Genomic DNA, 22,008 nt, shown 5'->3' with positions numbered 1-22,008 from the left:
GTTCAATTTGTATATTAAACGAGCCGAATCTAAAACTCAATTTTAGGCTCATAAATGAATCGAAACCAAGCCTGGCTTCAATCAGGTCCATAAACTGGAATTTGTGTATATAATGACAATTTTATGCATAAACTCGAACATGTACAAAATTTATTATTTACAAAATTATAAAAGAATATATTCATATAAGTCAATAGTGCATATTGTAAAGGTATATCTGTATACAAGTTAAAATTATTTTATTATGTAACTTGTATATAGATATACTTTTTTCTTTTGTATTAAGTATATAGATATACTTTGGAAAAAGTTTTCGAAATAGAAAACTGTTTTCTTTGTTCACAGTTTTTGTACTAAAACTTGTCAAAAAAAAAAAAGCGCTTTTGTATTGCTATAAAAAAAACTGTTTTTTCTATTTGCTCAAAAAACTTTTTAAAATAATTTTCTCGGTCCTATCCCACCCCCCCCCCCCCCTCTCTCTCTCTCTCTCTAAATCCAAAGTTCCAAACTCTCCGCCTCCCCTCTTCCTCTCCCAAAACCCTCCAGAACGAGAACGGAAGTTTCCCCGTTGTTTTCTGAGAGTTACCCAAAAAACCGTAGACAACAGTCATACCCACATTCAGTTTTTTTCTCCCGACGAAGTGAGGCTGATTCCGAAGCACCGTTAAGGTAATGACTCTCTCTCTCTCTCTCTCTCTCTCGCGTTTTCGAAGCACCGTCGAAGTGTCGTTTTTGCAGAAGCTATTCTAAGCTATTCTCTGGTGTATAGTATAATGGAATTATAAGTAGGAACTGTTCCGTGCTATGCACAGGATAAAAGATTTTTTTTTGAATGAACTGCTTTTTTTATGGACATTGTGAATCATGAATCATGTGCAGAGGGATGTATAACTTGAGATTGATACTGATTATACATTTGAGATATAGCACAATCTGGGAAGCAAACATTGAAAAAGAGGGAACACAATGCTTGGACTTGTGTTTGCGCGCCCTTGTGTTATTGTTGTAGGTTAAAATGGGCCCTCCACTGGTAGATGGTAGTATTGGGACCCTGGGTGCCGGTAAGATGGCCTGAACACCTAAGTTAATGGGAAAAAGTAGAGTTAAAAACTTAAAGCATCATATACGTTAAATTCCGAATGTCATAAAATTTGAAGTTTTTGTAGGGCTGCTATAGTTGTACAGTTAGAAACGTATTAGACTTGAGCCCTATTACATTCTAACCTGGCTATGTGCCCAAGTCCTGAGAGTGAGCTTTTGAATGGGTGATCTTTGGCAATGTATATTAGAGTATCTTCTAATCGTAGAAACTAAGGCCAAAATTTATTCGCCTTTTGCATAACTAGTCAGGATGTTATTTATTTTGTTAGGGGATGGAGGGGATGGTAAAGAAGTATCAGCAGAAATTCAGGAAAGTGAAAGACGAAATGAGTCGATGGGATGAACTTCAATCTAGGTTGCTTTCCCAGTTCCGAAATGCATCATCAATCATACAGAGGTTGCAGGTCCTTCTAATGCACATTTTGCTCATGTCACTCATCTTGTGAGGAAGCTTTTGAGTTATTCATCGATTTGAGTACCTGTGCATTTTCTTCTATCATAGCTTATCCAAAATCCCAAGAACTATGGAGCATTGAAATGTGTTGGCAGCATTGAAGATGCGGTCTTAAGAAAGCAGATGGAGTCTTTGGAAAATATCTTGCTGTCAATGAATAAGACTATGTGAGTATTGGGTTTCCATGTTCGTCTCCATTGCTTATCTAACAAATCATGGCCAAAAAAGTAAACTCCAACGTTTAAAACTTGAGATTATTTTGTTAAATAGAGCACACTAGCATAGCAGTTTAGGGTTGTTTGTTTTAGTTTCCGGCATTGATCTTCAAAATGCTAGCCATAAGAAATTTGATGTTACTTTCCTCAGTTCTGTAAATGCTTGTGGAAGGCTGTAAATAAAGAAACAACTCAATGTCTTTCGGTTCTTCTTTATCAAATCATCTTTTTTGGGAGTACAGAGTTTTCATGATACATCTCAACTGTGGTGTGTACCTATGATTATAGTATTGATGGTAATCATATACTGTTTCACAATCCAAACTAACCAAGTTAATGGTTCTTTGACAAGTGTCTGAAAGCAAAATTTTTTATCGTGGCAAACAAATTCAGGAAAGAGTTTCACAGTATCGTTCTCTTTCTTGAGAAAACTCTTTGTGATGGTAGGCAGCTAGTTAAAGGAGGATCTGTTCAGGCTACACCAAAACAGCTACAACAGCGAATTGGCATAAAACCATGTCTTGCAGATTGTCTTGATGGGCTAAGCCATGTTTATGAGATGCACCAATCAGAGTATGGCATTTATACTCCATCCATTTTTGTTCACTTTCTAATGATATCGTCAAGTATTTGGGTTGACCAAGCAAAAGGAATTGTAGTTTCAATCCTTGCTGGTATAGATAGCTCATGGAGATATTTAACTTAAGTGAGTTTGCTATATCATTCATCACATGCTCCCACATCTCATTGTTCACAAACTCTATCTGTTTCATGCCAGTGAGAAATTAAGTTTTTCTTATATCGTATTCCACCATCTACTGTCGTGGTAGTAAATTATGTTAGTTTCTGTGCTGGAGCCCATGTTTTTATATTGTGACTTGGTCTTGATGAAAAATCAATACTTTGGTAAAATTCTTAGTTGTGCTTACTGAGCTATAAGGTCACAGGGCCAATAGTTATGTTTGCTTCTTTTGAATTCACGATAAACTCACTCAGTTCTATTTTCAGGTTCCTTCTTAAATCATCGATTGTATCAGCGCTTCCAGTTCTAGCCTTGAAGCCCAGGTATGTAAAGAGTCTAGGGTTCTTCGGTACTATTAGCCTTCTCTATTTGAAAATATCATTGCAATCAGTAATTGTTAAAACTTTTGATCTTTTTCTAATGGTGTTGCAACTTTTGTGTGTGTGTGTGTGATTTTCTCTTGGATTGATGACTAATTGTAATGTTTTATCATTACAGTGGCAGTGATTTAGGTGCTCTCCAGCAACTCTTGGTTGATCAACCTAATATTCCTAGAGAGGAAGGTAAGGATATCCATAGGTTAGATTAGAATATCAGTAGGCAAAATTTGTGCAATTATGTGTGGAATACAATTCAGAAAGAACCATGAGATGAGGGTGAATTCAGGGCAAAGTGATGTATTGCTACTTTTTCTCAGTCCACTGGTGGAACTCTTGGCTTCACAATTAGTCTTTTGAGTTTACTTTAGTCCTCGAGTTTTTGAGAATAGAATCAGGTAAATTCTGAATCTTAAGTGCGTATGAGTTGGAACGAATGACTTTTCCGTCAATTGCTTTCTGGTCTTCTTAATGTCCTCGAATGGTATTCAGCAATTTATTTGATTTAAGAAATCATTTTATAAACTTGTTTCGTTGCATAATGCTGAGTACTTTAGAAGTTTGTTGGCGTATGGTTCTCTATTCATGACCTACGAAACAGCTAGTTCTGGTCATGATGTATGTACTACCTTTAGCTTGCATCAGTTGAAATTTACCATGAAGTTCAGGAACCTAGTAGCTCCTTTTGCCTTCTTCCTGGAAAAGAGTACAGGTAACCATAATTTGATGTGTAACTATGTATCTTCAGTGATGTCTTAGACTCTTTAGACTCTTAACTCTTACTATTAGTTTATTTTCCGCAAGTCAAGATAATGCATATCTGAATCGTTATATTTCTTTGCAGTGCAATTGATATTTGACATTGTTTTTGCTGAAGAAATATGTTGACATAGCGACAAGTATGGCATGCGTCGTCTTCTTCTCTTCTTCCCAACAGAGGATCATAAGTTATCACTTTTAGCAGCCTCAAAGACAACTTAAGTTTGCTTGGAGAAATCAGTTTTTTTGTACAAGAGACACCAAAGATGAAATCTGAGAGGCTGACTTGGCATTCATCCATTGACCTGAGAGTGATTAGTTGGATTTAGGATTAGATTTGGTGAAAACTACCTGCGAACTGTTTCACCCTTCCTCGAACTCTGCAGCTTGTGTCTGATGTCCAATGCAAAGAATGCAGAAGTTTGATTTATGTGAAATAGGCGTAATAGTGATACATGTATATTTTTTCCGGTTTTCTTTTTGTGTGAACAAGTTCCATTGATACATAACAAACTCTTGCTACTTCTTGGAAGATTACAGCAATACAAACAGTAGATTTTCTGTCGTTTTCCATACTCCATCCCATACCTATTTACTTGTGATTTCTCTTTTGCCTTGCAACATGATTTTCTTGAGGTGGTCATTGCAATGTTCAACTTTTCTTTTCTTTTCTTTTCTTTTTTTTTTTTTGTTTGGGGGGGGGGGGGATGATTCCTATATATTATTTCAAGCTTTTAGGTTTCCTACCTTGTCAAAGCACATGGTCTCATTCTCATAGCATGCTGCTGACATTTAGAATTTTGCTCTTCAATCCAATTATCGCACGATTTTGGTAGTTTGGTAGTAGACAGTGGTCAGTCAAAATGTCAACTTACTTTTTGTAGCAGGAACTGTAAAACGACTCAAGAAGTGCATATTGAGTTATTGTATAGATTAAGGTTTTCTTACCTTTTTCTTACGAATGAGATTTGTACATTAGGAGTGAGAAGTTCTTGTATGTGACGATACTCAACTTTTAAATTGCTCTTACCGCGCACACAATTCATTTTTACCCCAAAAAAATTGGTGAAGTAAATGTGAATAATATGAACCTAGTGTTCTCCTTTATAAAGTGTGAATGCTGATTATTAAACAACACTACGGTATTTGAGATGATAAAGAAATTAGTCCCTTAATAACCCTTCAGATTTATTCTTCTAGGAGCGCCTAGGTAGTATCCTTGGCCTTCACAGATCTTTTGGGGTCTCGTCCTCCTCGAGACTCCCGTCATCCGCAAGGGCGTCCGTACATGTGGCGTTGTGCTTTGAGTAAGCATAAGTGATTTCTCTCCATCAAATCTTCCTAAATCTTCCAAATCCAATCCTTGGTACAATCTAGCCATTTCTCTCCATCAAATCTTCCAAAATCTTCCAAATCCAATCCTTGGTACAATCTAGCCATGCAACTGAAGACAAGAAGGCCAGAAGGTTCGAGTGGGGTCACAAAACTGGCCTGTCCAGGTTGTTGGGCTTCCTGATTCTAAAGGTTCCCATTCCTCCTCTTTTGAGGCTGCGGGCAGTTGCGCCTAATGTGACCCATAGCCTGACAGTTGTAACACCTAACGTAGAAGCTTTTGGAGCAGAGGAGCTTGCTAGGATGAAAGAGCAGGCAGAATAGTATTAGAAACCCTAGTTAGGAAATGAGTCTGAGAGTCTGATCCAAGGCTTCTAAATACTAGCACCATTTTAAGGCTTAAAATTCCTATACGAGATGTTACCATTAAGCCATCAAATAAGCCAATTGATAGCTAGACAGTCAAAAGGTCTAGCATTACTCGCGGAATCTTGGAGCACCAATGTGGGATCACAAGAGAACAATAAGTGGAACGTGTGACACTGTTTTCACGAAACCAATTTTTTTGCAACTACCAGTTCAAAAGATGTTCACAGTTCATGGAATCCGACAGTAGCTTACCTGCATCATGTAAGAGAGAAATTTCCTATACTTGAAGTTATAGAGAAGGATTTTTTATAAAACATCCAACAACAAAAAGCATTTCCTACTATGGGATTCATTTTGTAGCTACATTTTGGGTGAAACCCATGTCAGAAAATTTGCTTATTCAATAATAGTGACAAAATACTTGTAATCTGCATCATGGAAAAGAACAAGAGATTGCTATCTCATGTTCCTGGGCTAGATTTAGATATCTGCTTCAAAGCAGTAGCAATTTCATCGGCTTTCGCTTCTCCACTGGTGTAGGCCACCAGTGGGCTGCCTTCGGGGACAATATCATCTTTGAGATAGCTTCCGGCTGTTCTGAGCAGCTCTTCGGAACCCTTCTCCACCACTCCTTTCATGATGAGGGTCTTATGGGTTCCGGATATCAGTTCCTCATAATCGGTGTCTCCAGTCTCACCGAGAATCACATACATATTAGCAACGTTTAATCTCCAACGAACAAATAGGTACCTAATGACAACCGAAGACGACTCTAGTCAAAATTGAGAAACACATAAGTTCATAACCATCTGTAGGAGCCACTAGACAATTCAATCATTAGCTATATAGTACAGACATGGACACTACTGCGACCAAGACACGACATGGTGATTCTCGAAAGATGGGGACACGGAAACGGCGGAGGACACATCAATTTTTATTAAAATAATACTTCTAGGTATGCAAACCTACGCTGTAAACCATAAATATTTTAAGTCAAGACTCTGATCGAATGCATTGGTGTATGCCTATAGACATACAAATATGTTATGTATTACACTTTTGGCCCAACAGTTTTGAAGATATAGATAATTTACCCAGAAAAGCTTTAAAATTTTTTAAAAATCACCCTTCTGTGTCCCCAAGTGTGTCTCGGGAGTTTTTGACATGGATATGACACTCCTACGGCGATCTTAGGAGTGTCAGTGATCATTAGGAATTGTTGTGTTATGTCCTTTCTAATCCGTGAAATAAAGAGAGAAGACTGTTATCATTCGACAAAATCCTTGGATGAGAACAAATTGACTAGGATAAAGGATTCCAAACGTGCAATCAAGAGATGATTAAACAGAAAGGAAAATGAAATGCACTTATTTCAAATGTGAATAACTTCAAAAAATGGAATGAGCGATTAATTTTGTTTCGACTCCAATACATGAAGAAAGCAGTTGAAAGCGCAAGAAAAATAACTTGAGAAAGACCCTGTGCCAATCCCGAGCTCCTAAAAAGCACAAACATTGATGCTCAAGACACACATGGGGATGACACAAACAAGCTGATAGACAAAAAAAAGAATGCAGGACGGACACAGCCGTGGGGGACCAACAAATTATGAAGATATGTATATACATTGTATGCCCAATATTTACCTCTACAAATAAAGATAGTAACAACATCAAAACAACCACTAATTCCCAAAATCTAAAGTAGGAGGACAGGTAGTTATACATCTACATTATATTCCCATCCCAAGTTTGGATGGGATGTCAAAATCTAAATGATGAGATATTTTACCTGAGTGCTTGTGCTCGAGATGCAAGAAGAGGGATAACTTGCATTCTTGTTGAGTTTCTGCAGTACATCAGATGGCAACGTAGACCTCGCATCCTCAGCTTCTGCCTCATATCATCCACTTTCCTTGCCTACAAAAGCCAACCCCCATGAACACTCCATAACCAATAAACGGTATCTTAGGACTCGCATGGTTTGCTTGCTTATTTGCTTATCCCTTTTGAAAAACACAATATGCAAAAAGCTTGTTCGGTGGGGGTTGGATTGCTTAGTTGCTTATTCAAGAAAATCAACCTTTTCCATTCTAAATAAGCAAAGTGGATTCCAAGCCACTTTGCGTACTGAATAGTTTCAAGAAATAAGAAAATAAGCCATGAGAACCAAAGAGATCCTTAATCAGTTCGAAATGCTTGAATCAATTAACTTTTTCCCGCACCTTACTGATATCGTTTATCAAGTAGGAGACACAATGAGAATTGCTAGATTTGGCATCTTCTTCTATGGGGCTCGAAGAATGAGGAGATCCACCTTCATGTGTATTCATCAGCTTCCAAATAGTTTTTTTCAAACCATCACAACCCCAACGGTAATCAATATGTGATACATAGTCCCTGTCAGGACATAGCTTTCCATCTTCCGAATATGCACCAGGATAGTACACTTCACTTCCGCTACTACAAATCAAAGCATCAAACTCGTTGACTTGAACATTCCCCGATTTCAAGAAGGCTGTCAGCTCCAACATAGACATGGCTGTCGATATTGCAAAGCCAGAGAACCTTGCAGTTTGAGAGACTAGATTAACAGCCCTGAATATATCCTGGATTATCCGAATCATCTTGTTTTCAGGGGCTCCATTTGTGTCATAGCAATCTAGTGCTATGACAATCAAGCGCCTCCGCCTCCGTAACATGGGATATTTGCTTACAACATTATCGAGCAGTTTTTCGCTGCCTTGGGAATCTTGTGAGCTTGTTTCTGGCTTCCTCATCCTGCTTAGTACCTGTTCAAGGACAGACATGAGATTAAAATTATGGGTTTGCAAATCTACATACAGATTACACTAATAATTCAAAATAGACATCATCAGGGTGGCAGCGAAGAACAAAGTTCTGTTTTGTGTGCATCAAATGGATGAAGCACTTTAGGGGAATCCCAAATTCCCAATGTTTCCACCTAAACTTAGCAAACTTTACAAAACATGTTGCAATTCCACGAAAGATACAGAGACATTGAGTTGTTTCAACACCTAATATCAATATCTAACAATAAAAATTTCCAAACATGCAAAATTCTTCTGAAATCTCTGTAGTATGGTTTTCAAATTGTTTCCAAACTTTTTTAAAAAGTTCTCTTCTCCTAGCTAACAGATACAAATCACGAAAATTTGGATCCTTGTGGGACATGTATTTATTAAAAAAACAACCTACATAGGATGTGAACCTACATAACTTACGATCATTTACTAAAAACACAATATATCATGTCACTCTTTCCAAAATATTGGGGTGTCAATTGCCCCAACCGGCCCTGGTGGGTGCAACCGTGTACCTGTTTCACTTGGTCTTGCAGCTCAGGGTCACCTCCAATTGCACCCACATGGTCAAGTGATTCATTGAGTGATGTTCTTTCCCCATCAACAGACAACCTAAGGGACATATCTTGCACATCCTTAAGCGAATCATTTAGGGACTCTTCAGCAGCTAAGTCATCGGCGGTTGGGGTGTCAGTTTGCCATTGTGGGTGCCGCATCCGGCAGGCCGCCACCCTCGTTAAGTATGTGCGACAGTGTTCCGGCCATGAGAATAGGTGTATGTTCTTCCAACCGTTCTTTCTGCAATCATTCCATAAGTTCTTCTCTGATACTAGTTTAAGCAGCGCATTAGCAATTGCTTCTTGATCATGAGGGTCGACAAGTAGACCATTATTCAAAGCCTACAGTGACAAAAGGAAATACCAAGTGCACTGTCAAGAATCAACTGTTGAGAGTTTACTCTCCGTTCTGTTTTTCTCTTGGCAACCAGCCAGAGTGACATAGAATTGCAAGCTCAAAACTAGGCAATTAATACATGTGATGCTGCGGATGGAGTATGGTCAAAACATATATATTTCTTACCCTATGAATGTCAACTGGACCACCATTTTTAGTTGCCACCATTGGAAGTCCATGGGCTGCAGCCTACATGTTTCCAAAACCGATAAACTGTAAATCTCCTTTTTCACGAGTGGATTAAGATAAGACCATAAAAGATGATTGAGTATAATTCAAACTAACCTCAATTAGGGTAAGTCCAAAAGGCTCAACTAAAGCTGGATTTACGAAAACCCCCTGTTGTCATAGTTGCAGGATTAAGGAAATGACAATAAAATCACGTAAAGTAAGTTTGAAAACTGTGAGTTTGGTGAACCTTGGTTTTTCCGGCGAGACGGTAGATTTCGGGAACATCACTTTGCTTGTGATGCTTTGGGAAAGCCACTTGCCCATACAGATCATACTTATCAACCAGTTTTAATACGGTTGTGAGGACACTAGCACTCCCAGCCGACATCTCATCAATGTCATCCCTATTTCCCATTATAAGGGTCTGCACTTTACGCAAATGTGTTATGAGACAATTAGTTGTGTTTAGGGCCATAAACAACCAGAGTAGGAGGAGTAATAAGTTGCACCAAGCAACTAGTTACTCAATCTTGGCTTCTAAACTTCATGAGTTAGAAACTTTGTTCGAGCTTGGCAAGTACTGAGAGCTCTAGAAGCATGATTGGTACACAGTACCTAATTACATTGTTTGGTGGTTCAAATAGAAACTGTGTCATATTAACTGATTCAGAAGGAATGAACTAGCATCACTAGCTCAATTCCAATCCACATATGGATTTGATTAGAAATACTACTTGTGGATTAAAAAAAAAACCTGCAAAAGCTCTGTTGCTTACAAGATTAGCGAGTTCTCTCAATGGTCGGCATTCTCCAAAGGCTTTCAAAAGAGTGGTGATGTTCTTTTTCGGGTCCGGTCTTGATAATGCCAAGATCATTGGCTTATGGGGATTTGCCAGAAAACGCATCACCTGCAAAGACAGTTCTCAATCACACTGTCACGTAAGTAACAAAAAAAGTATGCGCACAGCAACTAAGATACTCACTTCTGACCATATTGGTGGGAATGCTTTTGGAGAAGACCCATCTGTATTAGTTAGTATCAATTCCCCATCAGCATCTTCTTCTTGAACCTCAACGTTGCTGAAGTCCATACCAGGAGGAATTACCTGCAAAAAATTGGAATCATGTACAAAAATCAAATATAACTCAGTCAAGATTATCCACAACAAGCATTTTATCAATTCAACACTCTGACTTGTGCAGGAGATAGCTTAAAAAAGGCTGGCAGGGTTGGCCAAAAATATATCAAAAAACAGCCTCTTACCGCCATCCTTGGCATGTAACGTCCATGGCAATTGACTCCTCGTCTAGCACGCGCCCGCAAAACTTTCTCAAGCTTGACGTCAAACCCATCATATAAACCCCACTGCTCATCAATCTCTTGTTTGGTGCTCGTAATAACAAGTTCCGCAACGTCAAGTGAAAGCTCTTCCGCTTCTATCCTCCTCATAATCTTGTATGTAGAATTAATGTCCTCTTTTGACTGCCTTCCTTGCTTTAGAAGCTGTTCTAACTTGTTTCTCCCAAGTGAATGTCCCGTTAGAACCATCGGAACATTTAAAGCACCCGAAAGAAGAGCAGCACTATCCCCCGCATCCGCATAGTGGCCATGAATTACGTAGGGCCAAACAGGCTGGCCCCCACCGATTTGTTCACACAAAACCTTTGACATGTTAAGAATATGTGCCAAGGCTCCATCTACAAATTCTTGAATATAAGGCCACAACACTTCTTTTCTGAGGTACTTGTCTCGTGGACCAAAGGGAATCCTTATAATGTAGGCCCCGCTGCTTTCTCCGACATCTTCGGCATCTTCAGCACCTGCGGTGATCATCTCGGTGGGCTCACCATAGCTCCAATCGACTTCAGGTGAAGAAATTTGGCGGGTGAATAAATCTACTCTGTACACACCCGGCATCCTTGCTAGAGCTCGAGCAAGCTCCACCACGTATTTGATCTGCCATTGGAATGAAAGCAGGAGACTATGGTGAAAACAGAAAGGACATGAGAAAGGGATTATAGGTTTGTAGAAAATTGCAATATTTACCTGACCGCCAGTATCAGAATCACGACCAAGCTCCATATTTTCCCCACGGACCAAACCATGCAAACTGGTCAAGAAGATCACTTCTGATGTGACCACTACACTTCTTTCGGCTGAATTATATAACTACTAAACAAATGGTGTAAAATATGTATTTGGAAGCAACTTTGACAAATGATTTCTTCATAAAATTGTATGTAAATGAGACATCTCAGAAATAAAAGTATGAGCTATGCTATAAACACAAGAATTTTCACAATAGTAACATGCCAATGTTACAATGCTTCATTGGGAGTTGAAAAATATCAATGAATAATCAATGAAATAGTGTCACGTTAGTATGTTGTGCACAATGCAGTACAACTTGTTTTGTTTTTAGACTTCCTCCAAAAGTATACTCCTATTCTACGAAACCAATAATGGTTATCATTTTAGTGACTTGTCAAACCATTACTTTACAAGGTCAATTTCTCCACCACTTAATTAGTAATTAGGATTTACGATACCAAATAAACTAGTAAAAACTCACAAAACAGCTTTCTAATATTTAAAATCTTATCACAACGCTACACAATTTATCATTAATAGAGAAATAATGAGACCAAAATCTCGAAGAGTGGCTCAAATCCAATATGGTAATGAACATTCTATCTATGTAGCACTGGCACTACTAGAGGCCGGCGTGTCGCAGGGGACACGGCAAAATACGTATAGGACATGCCAATAAATTTAGTTAGTTTTTTTAGGGGGAAATGGCAAGGACACAAGAGGGACACGTATGGGGACACGGCAAAAGTGAAATATGCAATTTTTTAAAACTTTGGGGGGTAACTGTGTAGTTGCTTCATATATTTTGGAATAAACATTATGTTTTACAATGTATATATGATGCTTGCTTATAAATATTGAAGATTCAAGCTTATACACCTAACTATATTTTCACTGGTATACAATAAATATTATTTATTTATTTATTTATTTTTGCCGTGTCCCCATTTTTTAAGAAATTTCATGTCTCGTGTCTGTTTCTGTATCCATGTCCGAGTCCATATATGTGCCCTTGCTACATAGCATTCTACAAAAGAGTGGTTTAAAAGAACGGTACCTGATAAGAACAATGTAAAGTTTCTTCTCCTTGTTACTATCAGACCATACTTCCAAGTTGGAAGAGTTACGCTGGAACTTTTTCCTCGGGCTTTCACTTACCATCGCTTCCCCCAGCACATCTCCCTTCTCACCTTCAGACAAATCTTCGGACATGTCTTCTGTCGCATCCCTGCGTCCTTGTTCCCTCTCCCACCTTCGTTGTGCAATCCGGTGGACATCCTCCCATTCCAACTACCAGAAAGCAAAAACAAAAAAAGACCCACATTTCATTTGCAAATAATCTCATTTTTGGAAACCATACCAGTGATTTGAATTACATTTTAGAAGCAAGGTTTCATGAAAAAGAAACAATCAGAATAGAAACTTAGTCAGATACAGACAAGGACAAAAAATAATGTTTTGGTTCTATGAAACTGCAAAAGCATTTTATTTCCAAGGAAATCGGGAAGAAAATAAATGGTATCTGAAATTCTTAAGTGCCCACCAAAGTGCATAGAACCACATCGAAAGGTCGTAACATGCCTAAACATTGACTTGCTTCAACACCTGATATAAAAATTGAACAATGACAGTTCCATATTTCCAGGTTCATTATATTTTTTTTTTATGTTTCTGAAACATACCTAGATGGACTTTTGATCCTTGAATCAAGTCTCATCTGACCAAAATCAATCTCTCTTTTTTCTTTTTGTGAAATCTGAGAAACGGACCGTATCATTTGTATGTACAAGTAGATTTAGACTTGTAAACAGGGGCATAAATTCAAAGTAAACTCTGCTTCTTTTATTTCTTCTGCTTCTTTTATTTCTTCTGCTTTTTGATGAATTGTGGACATGATTCAATAATTTCAGCTAGTCTAGGAAACATAAATTTGATAAATACAGGATGAAAGTCGGGGCAGTTGCTAGTTGCTGGTGGCCCTTTAAAGTTGCATAGGAAGAACATCTCAGTCTCCGTTGCTCAGATTCCATGGGCAATACATGCAACCTACTACATGCAATAAGGATATTGCCAAAACATACAATTCATGAGAGTAGTGTTCTAATTCTGTCCATTCCCAAAGAAATGGGACTCGCAAAAATAAACCATTTACAGTGAACTGGAAATTTTACCCGAGTAGGAGAAAACCTGTATCAATAATTAATGGTGGACCTGGTGGTGACAGAACATTTCTAAGGTATAATCCAAGGAACAAAGTTTTATACAACTATAACGTGTACCTAGAAACGTAACATGGTCCCGAGGGTACATGTTTCTATAGCATTGTTGAGAAAAGAAACCCATTACTAATTCAAGCTTCCACCGTAAAATAGACAGAGATGCTATTTTCAGTTCTCTCGAATTCTTAACCAGTCGACACTCAACTCTCAAATTCTTTGAAAATATCACGAAATCCAGTAATAGTTAACCTAGTTAATTGACGAAAGGAAAATACTACTATGTCTCTTTTTTTCAATAGCTGTTTTGTAACCCCGCCTATTTGAATACTCATGATTGGTTCTTTGTTTGGAAATAATCATTGAAGAAATAGAGAAATACAAACAAAATTCGGTCCACATACTCCAGTTACATGTAATAGTATCTTGCCATGTACTGTTCTGGTACTCAAACGGGGAATAAAAACCAGTTACATATCACAATCACCATGATTTAAAAGTGCACAGATATACGAACTCGCCGCTGGTAGTCAAACCAAACAGAGAAGACACAGCAATCAGCTGAAAAATCCCTTTAAAACTCTATTTTGTCCACTTGAAAATCATAGCGAACATACATACACATTGGGCATATAAACAAATTTCAAACCGAAGCACATCTACACGCAAACAGGGAGATACAGTAAAGAAAGACATACAATACTCTAATCAACCCCAATGGACATCACCCAATTCGCAAAAGTACTAAAGAAGCAAAATAACAAACACCCAATAAACAAGGCTGTGGATCTTCTTCTGTCTCCAGAATTCCTGTCCTCGCGTCCCAAATGGCAAAACACATACAGCTGCATAATCGAATCTCTATCCCAAGAATCGGCACAGAGAGAGACTCAGGATCCATGCAATAAACACATATGAAACATACCCACATATACACAAGAACCATGTACCGAAAAGAAGAAAACACAAGAAAAAATATCACATTCGTCTGGAAATATCTGATTCACCGGATTAGAAATGAGGTTGAACTACAACTACGAAGTGCAATGAGCAAAAAAAAAAACAACTTAACAGAGAAACTGCTATTGGAGACATACAAAATAAGGAATATACACGCATAGTTTTACGGTGCAATTGGATGGAGGGGCTTACAGATAAAAGAAATTGAAATCGGTGGTTAACCCGTTTAGCCTCACCTCCACTTATATGGTACCATAAAGTTAACGACCGGACAAACTTGCAGTAGTCCAGAGAGTTTTTTAGCAAGCTTCAAGAATAAGCTCCTTGTTGAGTTGTTGTCATGCTCGTACTCGATTAACCCTTAAGTTTAAATACATGATAATTTCATCATCTTGGATGAATACAAGATGATAAATGATAAGAAACGGCACATAATTACAAAGTCTATTTTGTTTCACATATCATTGGTTGCACATACGAAAAAGAAAAAAGAAAAAGAAAAAAGAGGGATTTACACAAAACCAATAATCCTTTCTTTTCTCATCAAACCCTCCACTCGCCAGCAAGTGTCCGAGCTTGCTTATGCGCACCAATCAAACAAAGCATATACATGTGAGAGAGAGGATGAAAAGGGGAGTTATTGAAATGAACCTGCTTCTTCTTGCGAGTGAGATGCCAAATACGCCAGCACATATTCTCAAGCCTGGAGCTCCTTTCCCTGGTATTCCGAGTGGCGACCACCTTGATCCACGTCCGGTGCAAATCGGTCTCGTCGACACCAGTCACCACCTCCTCCACGAAGTACTTGGTCGGATTGAAATCTCCCCTCTCCCTCAAACTCACGGCCGCCGCCTTGCTCTGGTCCTCTATCGCCGACGCCCCGCTGTCCAGAATCGCCTCCAGGTACCCGTTTATCCACTCGTTCCCCGCCATATTCCTTTTTGAAAAATATGTACCCAAAAAAATTAATGAAAAAGAAAATGAGAGAGAGAGAGTCCTGAAGTGATGATGATGATAGAGTTTTGGTAGGAGAGGGAGAGTTTTGTGAGGGGAGCAGAGGGAGAGAGAGAGAGATGAGGGAGGGAATGAGAGAGAACCACATGGCGGTTAGGAGTGGGGCCAGACGGGCGACACGTGTGGGGGAGGGATTGGAGGGTTTTTAACGGGTCTGGGATGTGAACAGGTGTGATGGCGGGAGTGTTCATAGGCTGAGGCCGTGGATGAAATTATTCGCTGCTACTCGTAGCCTCTCCGTCACATGTGAACGCTCCATCATCATACATTGAGGTTTTTTTTTTATCTGCTTATGCATCTTCGTTCTCGCAAATTGCAATATAAAAAAATATTACTCTCTCTGTTCCATAATATTTGTCCGATCTGCAAAACGAGAACATAAAAATAATATTATTTTTTTCACAAAATTTTTTATTTTTTTCAACAATTCACTAAATACCGATGAATTCTTTTAATTTATGAAAAAAGTTTGAATTTTTTCTTGAAATAAATGAATTATTTTTTAGTTCTCGTTTTGCAGATCGAACAAATATTTTGGAACGAGGGTAGTAAATATTTTTAAAAGGATGCTTTTACGTTAACTCTGCACTTTACTTTCTCTTCCCATGCTTGTATATTAATCGAGTTATCTCCTACAACTTAAAGTTTGTTATCCAGTGGTAGTAAAAATATTTAGAGCATTAGGTGACGGTGGGAAAAAGGGCAGTGGATGATTACTCGAGGGCGCAGGGGCAGTGATTTTGTTACACCTTCTCCGAGGGGGTCCGATTCCCAATGCTATTTGGGAGGAGGATTGATTCTCTTGTTGTTTTGGACCGTATTTGATCCGGACTCCGTTTTGGTTTCTCAAATGTAGAAGTCTCTCTCTCTCTCTCTCTCTCTCTCTCTCTAAAAAGTTGAAGAGTTTACATGCAAAATCACAGTGCCAACTGCCAAGTGTTTGAAACTTTATAGCTAGTGAAAGTATCAGTGCAATCCACTTATGTCACGAATATGATTTTGGACTCTTTTGTCTATAGCGTGACCATTATTATGGTGCAATTATATATGCGAGAACAAGTCGTACACTTTTTATATGGAACTAGTCATTTTTTAAAACCCCTCTCTTTTTGTTTGCGTTGTTTTCTTGATTATTCTTGGTGCGTTGTGTGTGATGTGATTTAGTCGATTTCGCAACATTCAACCACTCATGTCATAATCTTGAAGGCGTGTATTCGTAACACGACTTTCAATTACAAACACGTGTAATGTGAAAGGCGGTAACATGACTTCAATGACACCACTCATTAGAGTCATGTTTCCGTAAAAACAAATTTATGAACACATGTAATTATATTAAAGGCGTGTTTCAGTAACATGATTTCATTGACACATGTAGGACACGATTCCAACAATATTGCATGCAATGTTAAAAGGTGTGTACTTCGGGCCAAGCAGAATCATGCCCGACTAGTGAGATGATTCACCAGCCAAGTGGATTTTACGTGGCGTCCACATAGACACTGAGTGCGCATCATGTATGTTGTCACCTGCCTAAAACGGTTACTAGTGACGTCATGGACTCGTGCCTAACATGAACTTACTTAGAGAACAAGTACACTTATTCTATAAAGCATATGGGATAAACCCCAAAGAAGTACATATGCCATTTATTGATCTAATTAAGATCTGTACTTAAGCCTTTCTTCTGTTCCATTATTTAACTAAGCATTGAAGTGCCCTCTAACTGAATCTAGTCGGACAGCACTAACCGATTCCTTGTATTGCAAACTGAGACTTGAGGAAAACAAAGGTTCCACCGAGGTCCGACCCACAAAATATCGAGCAAATCACCACCCCACAGTCGTGTATTTGTAACATGACTTTAACGAGACATGTTATGTTAAAGGCGACCCATAACACAACTTCAACAACACATGTAAATTAAAGGTGTGGTAAAAAAGTTGGACGTTTTTCTTCGCCATTCAAAAAAAAAAATACTGTATTGGACATTTGTACCCTACGGTTAACTGATAATGTCATTTGTTTGGCTTTTGATTTGTCAACAGAATTAAAATAAAGAATATAACTGATCATATTTATTCATTTTCCTGATGAAAAATGATCATTTTGGGAGATAAATAAAATTCCTCACCCTGATCCTAGGTTATTATTAATTCCTTCCCATCATGTGCTCCCTTTCATTGCACAAAAGATATCAACAAATCCCCAGCCTTAAAAACATGTAAACAAAAAAAAGCCCCAAAATGTCAGGTAAACTGAATAAAATTATTTCCCTCATTTCCTATGAGATTTCAATGGTCGAATCCTATTTTGTCAAAGAGAAGAATCAACCCTTGCCGTAGACATCAACCATTCGTGTACTCTCCTTGTACATGAGAGGCTAGGACATGAACAGATGGGGCGAGACTCTCTCTCTCTCTCCAGCTTGATACCAAAGTATGTGGCAGCAAAATCATTATCCCGAATGGTAGAAACCACCATCAAGCAAACTTTATCTTCTTTGTCATCTATACCTTAATTACATATAACAAACTCTTTTTTCGCGCAAGTAGCTTTCCCACCCATTTGCTTGAATGAGTTAGAAGTACTTGGCAATTATTTTGATATTTCATCAACACATGCACATGGTGGCTGGTGCCTCAAGCATGCAAACAAAAATGGGGGAGGCACATTTAGACAAACAATGCAACTGTGGCCTCTTGCCTTCCATATATAAAATCATGCATTCACTAGTAGTACTCTATCGCAGATTCACAATATGGGTATACATCAACTCGGAGATAACTCAAACTAGCCTTTCAAAGAAAGGCGGAGCTATGTTGGGGTCCGGGGCCCGAACCCCCAAGTTTCAATTTTTTTTTTTGATATATACCTGATTTTGAATATTATTGTTAATTTTTCGTGTATAGCTACTTATAATCGTAATAATTTTAGCTTGATTTGATTTTTAAAAAACCCGATTATTTTACATTCTCATTTCTTAATTTCTTTCATAAATAGAAAATAATCACGTGACTGCTGAAATTGCCTAAAGAAAAAAACAAAATGATTTGTATATTTTAATTGCATTAGTTTATAATGTACAAATATAATGTATTGAAAAACAAAACTGTATGAAAATAATAAGTATATATTCTGATAAAAATTATATACTTGTTATTACGATTATATCAAAGAAAATTATTTGGCAGGGAACCATTTTCTCTTCGCTTATAGGGTTTATTCCATTCACATGGGAAATTATATGGTATATGCACCTCTAGAAATTTAAAAGGGTTATAAATCACGCCTATCCTGTACATTTGTGGCTGCTAATTTTTCACAACAAAATTTGTGAGTTGGGATTTGATTTTTTTACGTACGATACAACAAGGACCCCCCTCTCTCTCTCTCTCTCTCTCTCTCTCTCTCTCTCTCTCTCTATATATATATATATATATATATATATATATATGTATATATTTATATATATATATATATATATATATATATAATTGGAACTCTCAAGTAGAATTGTTAACATGCTTGATCACCTTTAAGATGTGAGAGTTACAGAAAAACGTGAACCAGTTACGACATAAATGATTTTATTTATCACCCTTGTAAACCCAAGGGAAAAGTTCAACGCCTAAAAGGCCTAAAAGCCCAAATAAGACAATAAACATAAGTGGGACGCGGTCCAAACATTCAGAAGGCCTAAAAGTCTAATATTTTGATAGTTGGATATATAGTTTAGTACGTACCCAATATGATGTCATGTCACAAATTATCAACATGCATATAGGCTCATTTTGTTTGGACGTAAAATATTTTTCAGTAAAATGTTTTATTTATTTTTTGGTGTTTGGTTGTGTAAAAAATGAGGAAAACATTTTACATGTAAAATATTTTCCATCAATTGGATGAAAATGACTTACTCTTAAATCTTCCGTAAGTTATTTTTCTAAATGAATCCGCTGCTTTCTACTGCGATTCTCATTGCTCAGTTTTCTCGATCATTAGTCTTGACCCACGTTCAATTCCAATAATCTCATATCTCTCCACCGTTTAAGCCCCCCTCTCTCTTTACACTATTTTGTTGATTTTTGAAAATATTTTCAAGTGCAAACCCAACACCGAAAAATAAAAGTTTGAAGTTTGTTTTCTGAAAAAATATTTTACATTGTAAAACATTTTATATCGAAACAAACAGAGCCATAGTGTCGCAACTTATCCCTCAAAAATATCATTTCCATATGATAATAAGCATTGCTGAATTAAAAAGTGGCTTATAATGGTCAACATTCACAAAAGCATATTGGAAATCATATTTGTGTCTGTTTAAAAATTTAATTAGGGGTGACAAATTGACAGGTTTGGACAAGTTGCAAGTGGGTTGGATCTTTAATGAGTCATTGATCCATTTAAATCAATTAATTATGAGTCTAATTACCCATACCCAACCCGACCTATTTATTTAAAAGCAAGCCCGACCAGCCCAATTACATACTCTATACTAAAATTTAAAATGATTAAAATATCAATGTACACTAAAATGACTATATTACTCCTGTAAATTTAAATGACTAAAATTATCATACTATCCCTCTACTACTAAAATGACAAATTACCCCTGTACACTTAATTTTTCCGATACATAGCGGGAGTAGCATGTCGCTAGCAACCGTGATTTTTTTAGAAAAGCGAGCTAAAAATTGGATAAAAAACGATTCATCACAGAAATCGACCGATAGAGGTGAATTCTTGCTAGTGCCGTAATAATGGGGTGCAACAATACCGGATGACGGAGAAATCGCTATGTAGCTGCCAATAATTAAATCCTTGGCTATATGTGCCCGAACAAAAAAGAATTTAATTCATGTAGTCAATTTTCAAATTATGAAAAATGTTATTGAGGGGAGAGGGGGTTTGGTTGATTAAGAGCAACTTTAACCTCCAAATGAGCATTACACCAGATTAGGTAAAAGCTTAGGTAAAACCCATCCATGAACAGTGCTTAAGTAAATATACCTAAGCATTATTCACCATGTGTATATTATTTTATTAATTGTTCTTTCTCTCTCCCCAGAAAAGAAAAATAAAATAAAATAAAAGTAATAATATTTTAATAGAGAATACGTTAAATAGATAGTATTGGTGTATTGTTGAGAGAGATGTGAGTAGGTAAAATGAAAAAAGTGCACTGTTTACTAGCATTTTTACCTAACAATTGATAAACTTACTCTAAGGTAGTAAAATACAGGTTAAAAAAAAAGAATAGTATAAAATACAAAGAGAGAGAGAGAGAGAGAGAGAGAGAGAGAGAAAATTTGGATGATTTGGAGAGTACAGGGCTTTTGGTTTATGAGAGAGAGAGAGAGAGAGAATTTGGATAATTTGGAGAGTACACTCCTGCTACGAGTAGGGATAATTCGCAGGGACAAACGCGTTTGGCTGTATTTGGATCCCGAAAAAATCTAAAAAAATATCCATAAATTTTTGAATATTATTTTATGGGGCCCTGTAAAAAATCAGCTCCAGTGGATATTGGTAAGTATTACTTTTGGATAAGTAGGGGCGAATTGACAGTTTCGTCTCTACTTATCCAAAAGTAATACTTAGTGATATCCACTAGAGCTGATTTTTTACAGGGCCCCATAAAATAATATTTAAAAATTTATGGATATTTTTTTAGATTTTTTCGGGATCCAAATGCAGCCAAACGCGTTTGTCCCTGCGAATTATCCCTGCTCTTAGTTTTTTTGTTTGGGGTTTATGTGAGAGAGCCCGGAGTACGCACGAGACTCGAGAGAAGGGAGGAGATAATCTTGAGGTTTTTTGTTGGTGTTCATGATTTATTGGGTCATTTAAATTGACCAATTGACCCGATTGATATTCATTTGAGATTTAGTAATAGATGGGTTAGATGAGTTGAGACACATTCTAACCCAACTTATAAATGGATTGTGTTGGGCTTAATTTTTTGTAGGTGGGTTTGAATTTACTAATGAGTTTGGGTTCAATTTGTCACTTCTAAATTTAATGAATCAGAATTTTGGGATTCAGGCCTTTAAAAGGAACACAATGGGCCTCTGAGAGGAGGGCAAACTTTTCTCTTTTGGGCCATGCAGCTTAGAATACAAATGAAGCCTCGTACCGGAGGGATCGGCAAAATGTTATCTGAAAGTGAAAACTATACGTATATCGGCACGGTTCCAGGGATAACTAAACAAACATCCAAAAATATTTTCAAATCTGAACCTCATAACTTTCGATCAAATTTTTATGATCCGAACCGTTCAATGTGCTGAAAACATGTTTCTAAGGGTACTTGCGAAAAATCAGCTCAAAAAATGACCGAGAAGTGCTTAATCCAAACACAAAAAATGACCGAGAAGTGCTTAATCCAAACAGTTTTTCATAAATGTCTATATATATTGTTT

General features: G+C 37.5%; 2 protein-coding genes and 1 pseudogene across 6 annotated transcripts; 2 read left to right on the top strand and 1 right to left on the bottom strand.

Moving 5' to 3' along the window:
• Positions 1 to 22,008, top strand: part of LOC131313894 (uncharacterized) — a 105,309-nt pseudogene that overhangs the window by 48,385 nt on the left and 34,916 nt on the right.
• Positions 470 to 4,221, top strand: LOC131313731 (uncharacterized protein At5g43822-like). 4 transcript variants are annotated; one of them, XM_058342211.1, is made up of 8 exons: positions 476 to 669; positions 1,371 to 1,505; positions 1,604 to 1,722; positions 2,218 to 2,343; positions 2,779 to 2,835; positions 3,011 to 3,075; positions 3,535 to 3,601; positions 3,734 to 4,221. In XM_058342211.1, exons 2-8 carry the CDS (start codon positions 1,374 to 1,376, stop codon positions 3,747 to 3,749), a joined length of 582 nt encoding a protein of 193 aa, XP_058198194.1. In that variant the 5' UTR covers positions 476 to 669; positions 1,371 to 1,373; the 3' UTR covers positions 3,750 to 4,221. The 4 variants fall into 4 exon arrangements, with proteins under 4 accessions (XP_058198196.1, XP_058198194.1, XP_058198192.1 ...); XM_058342209.1 differs by having other exon boundaries at positions 2,164 to 2,343; XM_058342213.1 differs by lacking the exon at positions 3,535 to 3,601 and having other exon boundaries at positions 470 to 669.
• LOC131313724 (probable sucrose-phosphate synthase 2) lies at positions 5,604 to 15,628 on the bottom strand. Of its 2 annotated transcripts, none has more exons than XM_058342194.1 (13): positions 15,221 to 15,628; positions 12,451 to 12,683; positions 11,349 to 11,412; positions 10,566 to 11,258; positions 10,285 to 10,407; positions 10,078 to 10,209; positions 9,549 to 9,725; positions 9,416 to 9,469; positions 9,257 to 9,319; positions 8,692 to 9,075; positions 7,577 to 8,143; positions 7,144 to 7,271; positions 5,604 to 6,099 (listed from the first exon to the last, which is right to left on the bottom strand). In XM_058342194.1, the coding sequence occupies exons 1-13, from the start codon at positions 15,500 to 15,502 to the stop codon at positions 5,811 to 5,813; spliced, it is 3,189 nt and encodes a 1,062-aa protein (XP_058198177.1). In that variant the 5' UTR covers positions 15,503 to 15,628; the 3' UTR covers positions 5,604 to 5,810. The 2 variants fall into 2 exon arrangements, with proteins under 2 accessions (XP_058198177.1, XP_058198178.1); XM_058342195.1 differs by lacking the exon at positions 15,221 to 15,628 and adding an exon at positions 12,937 to 12,998.

The sequence above is a fragment of the Rhododendron vialii genome, chromosome 13a (genome assembly GCF_030253575.1).
Source record: "Rhododendron vialii isolate Sample 1 chromosome 13a, ASM3025357v1".
Classification (NCBI taxonomy): domain Eukaryota; kingdom Viridiplantae; phylum Streptophyta; class Magnoliopsida; order Ericales; family Ericaceae; genus Rhododendron; species Rhododendron vialii.
Note: the sequence above shows the minus strand (reverse complement) of the source record. Positions and strands in the feature narration are given on the sequence as shown.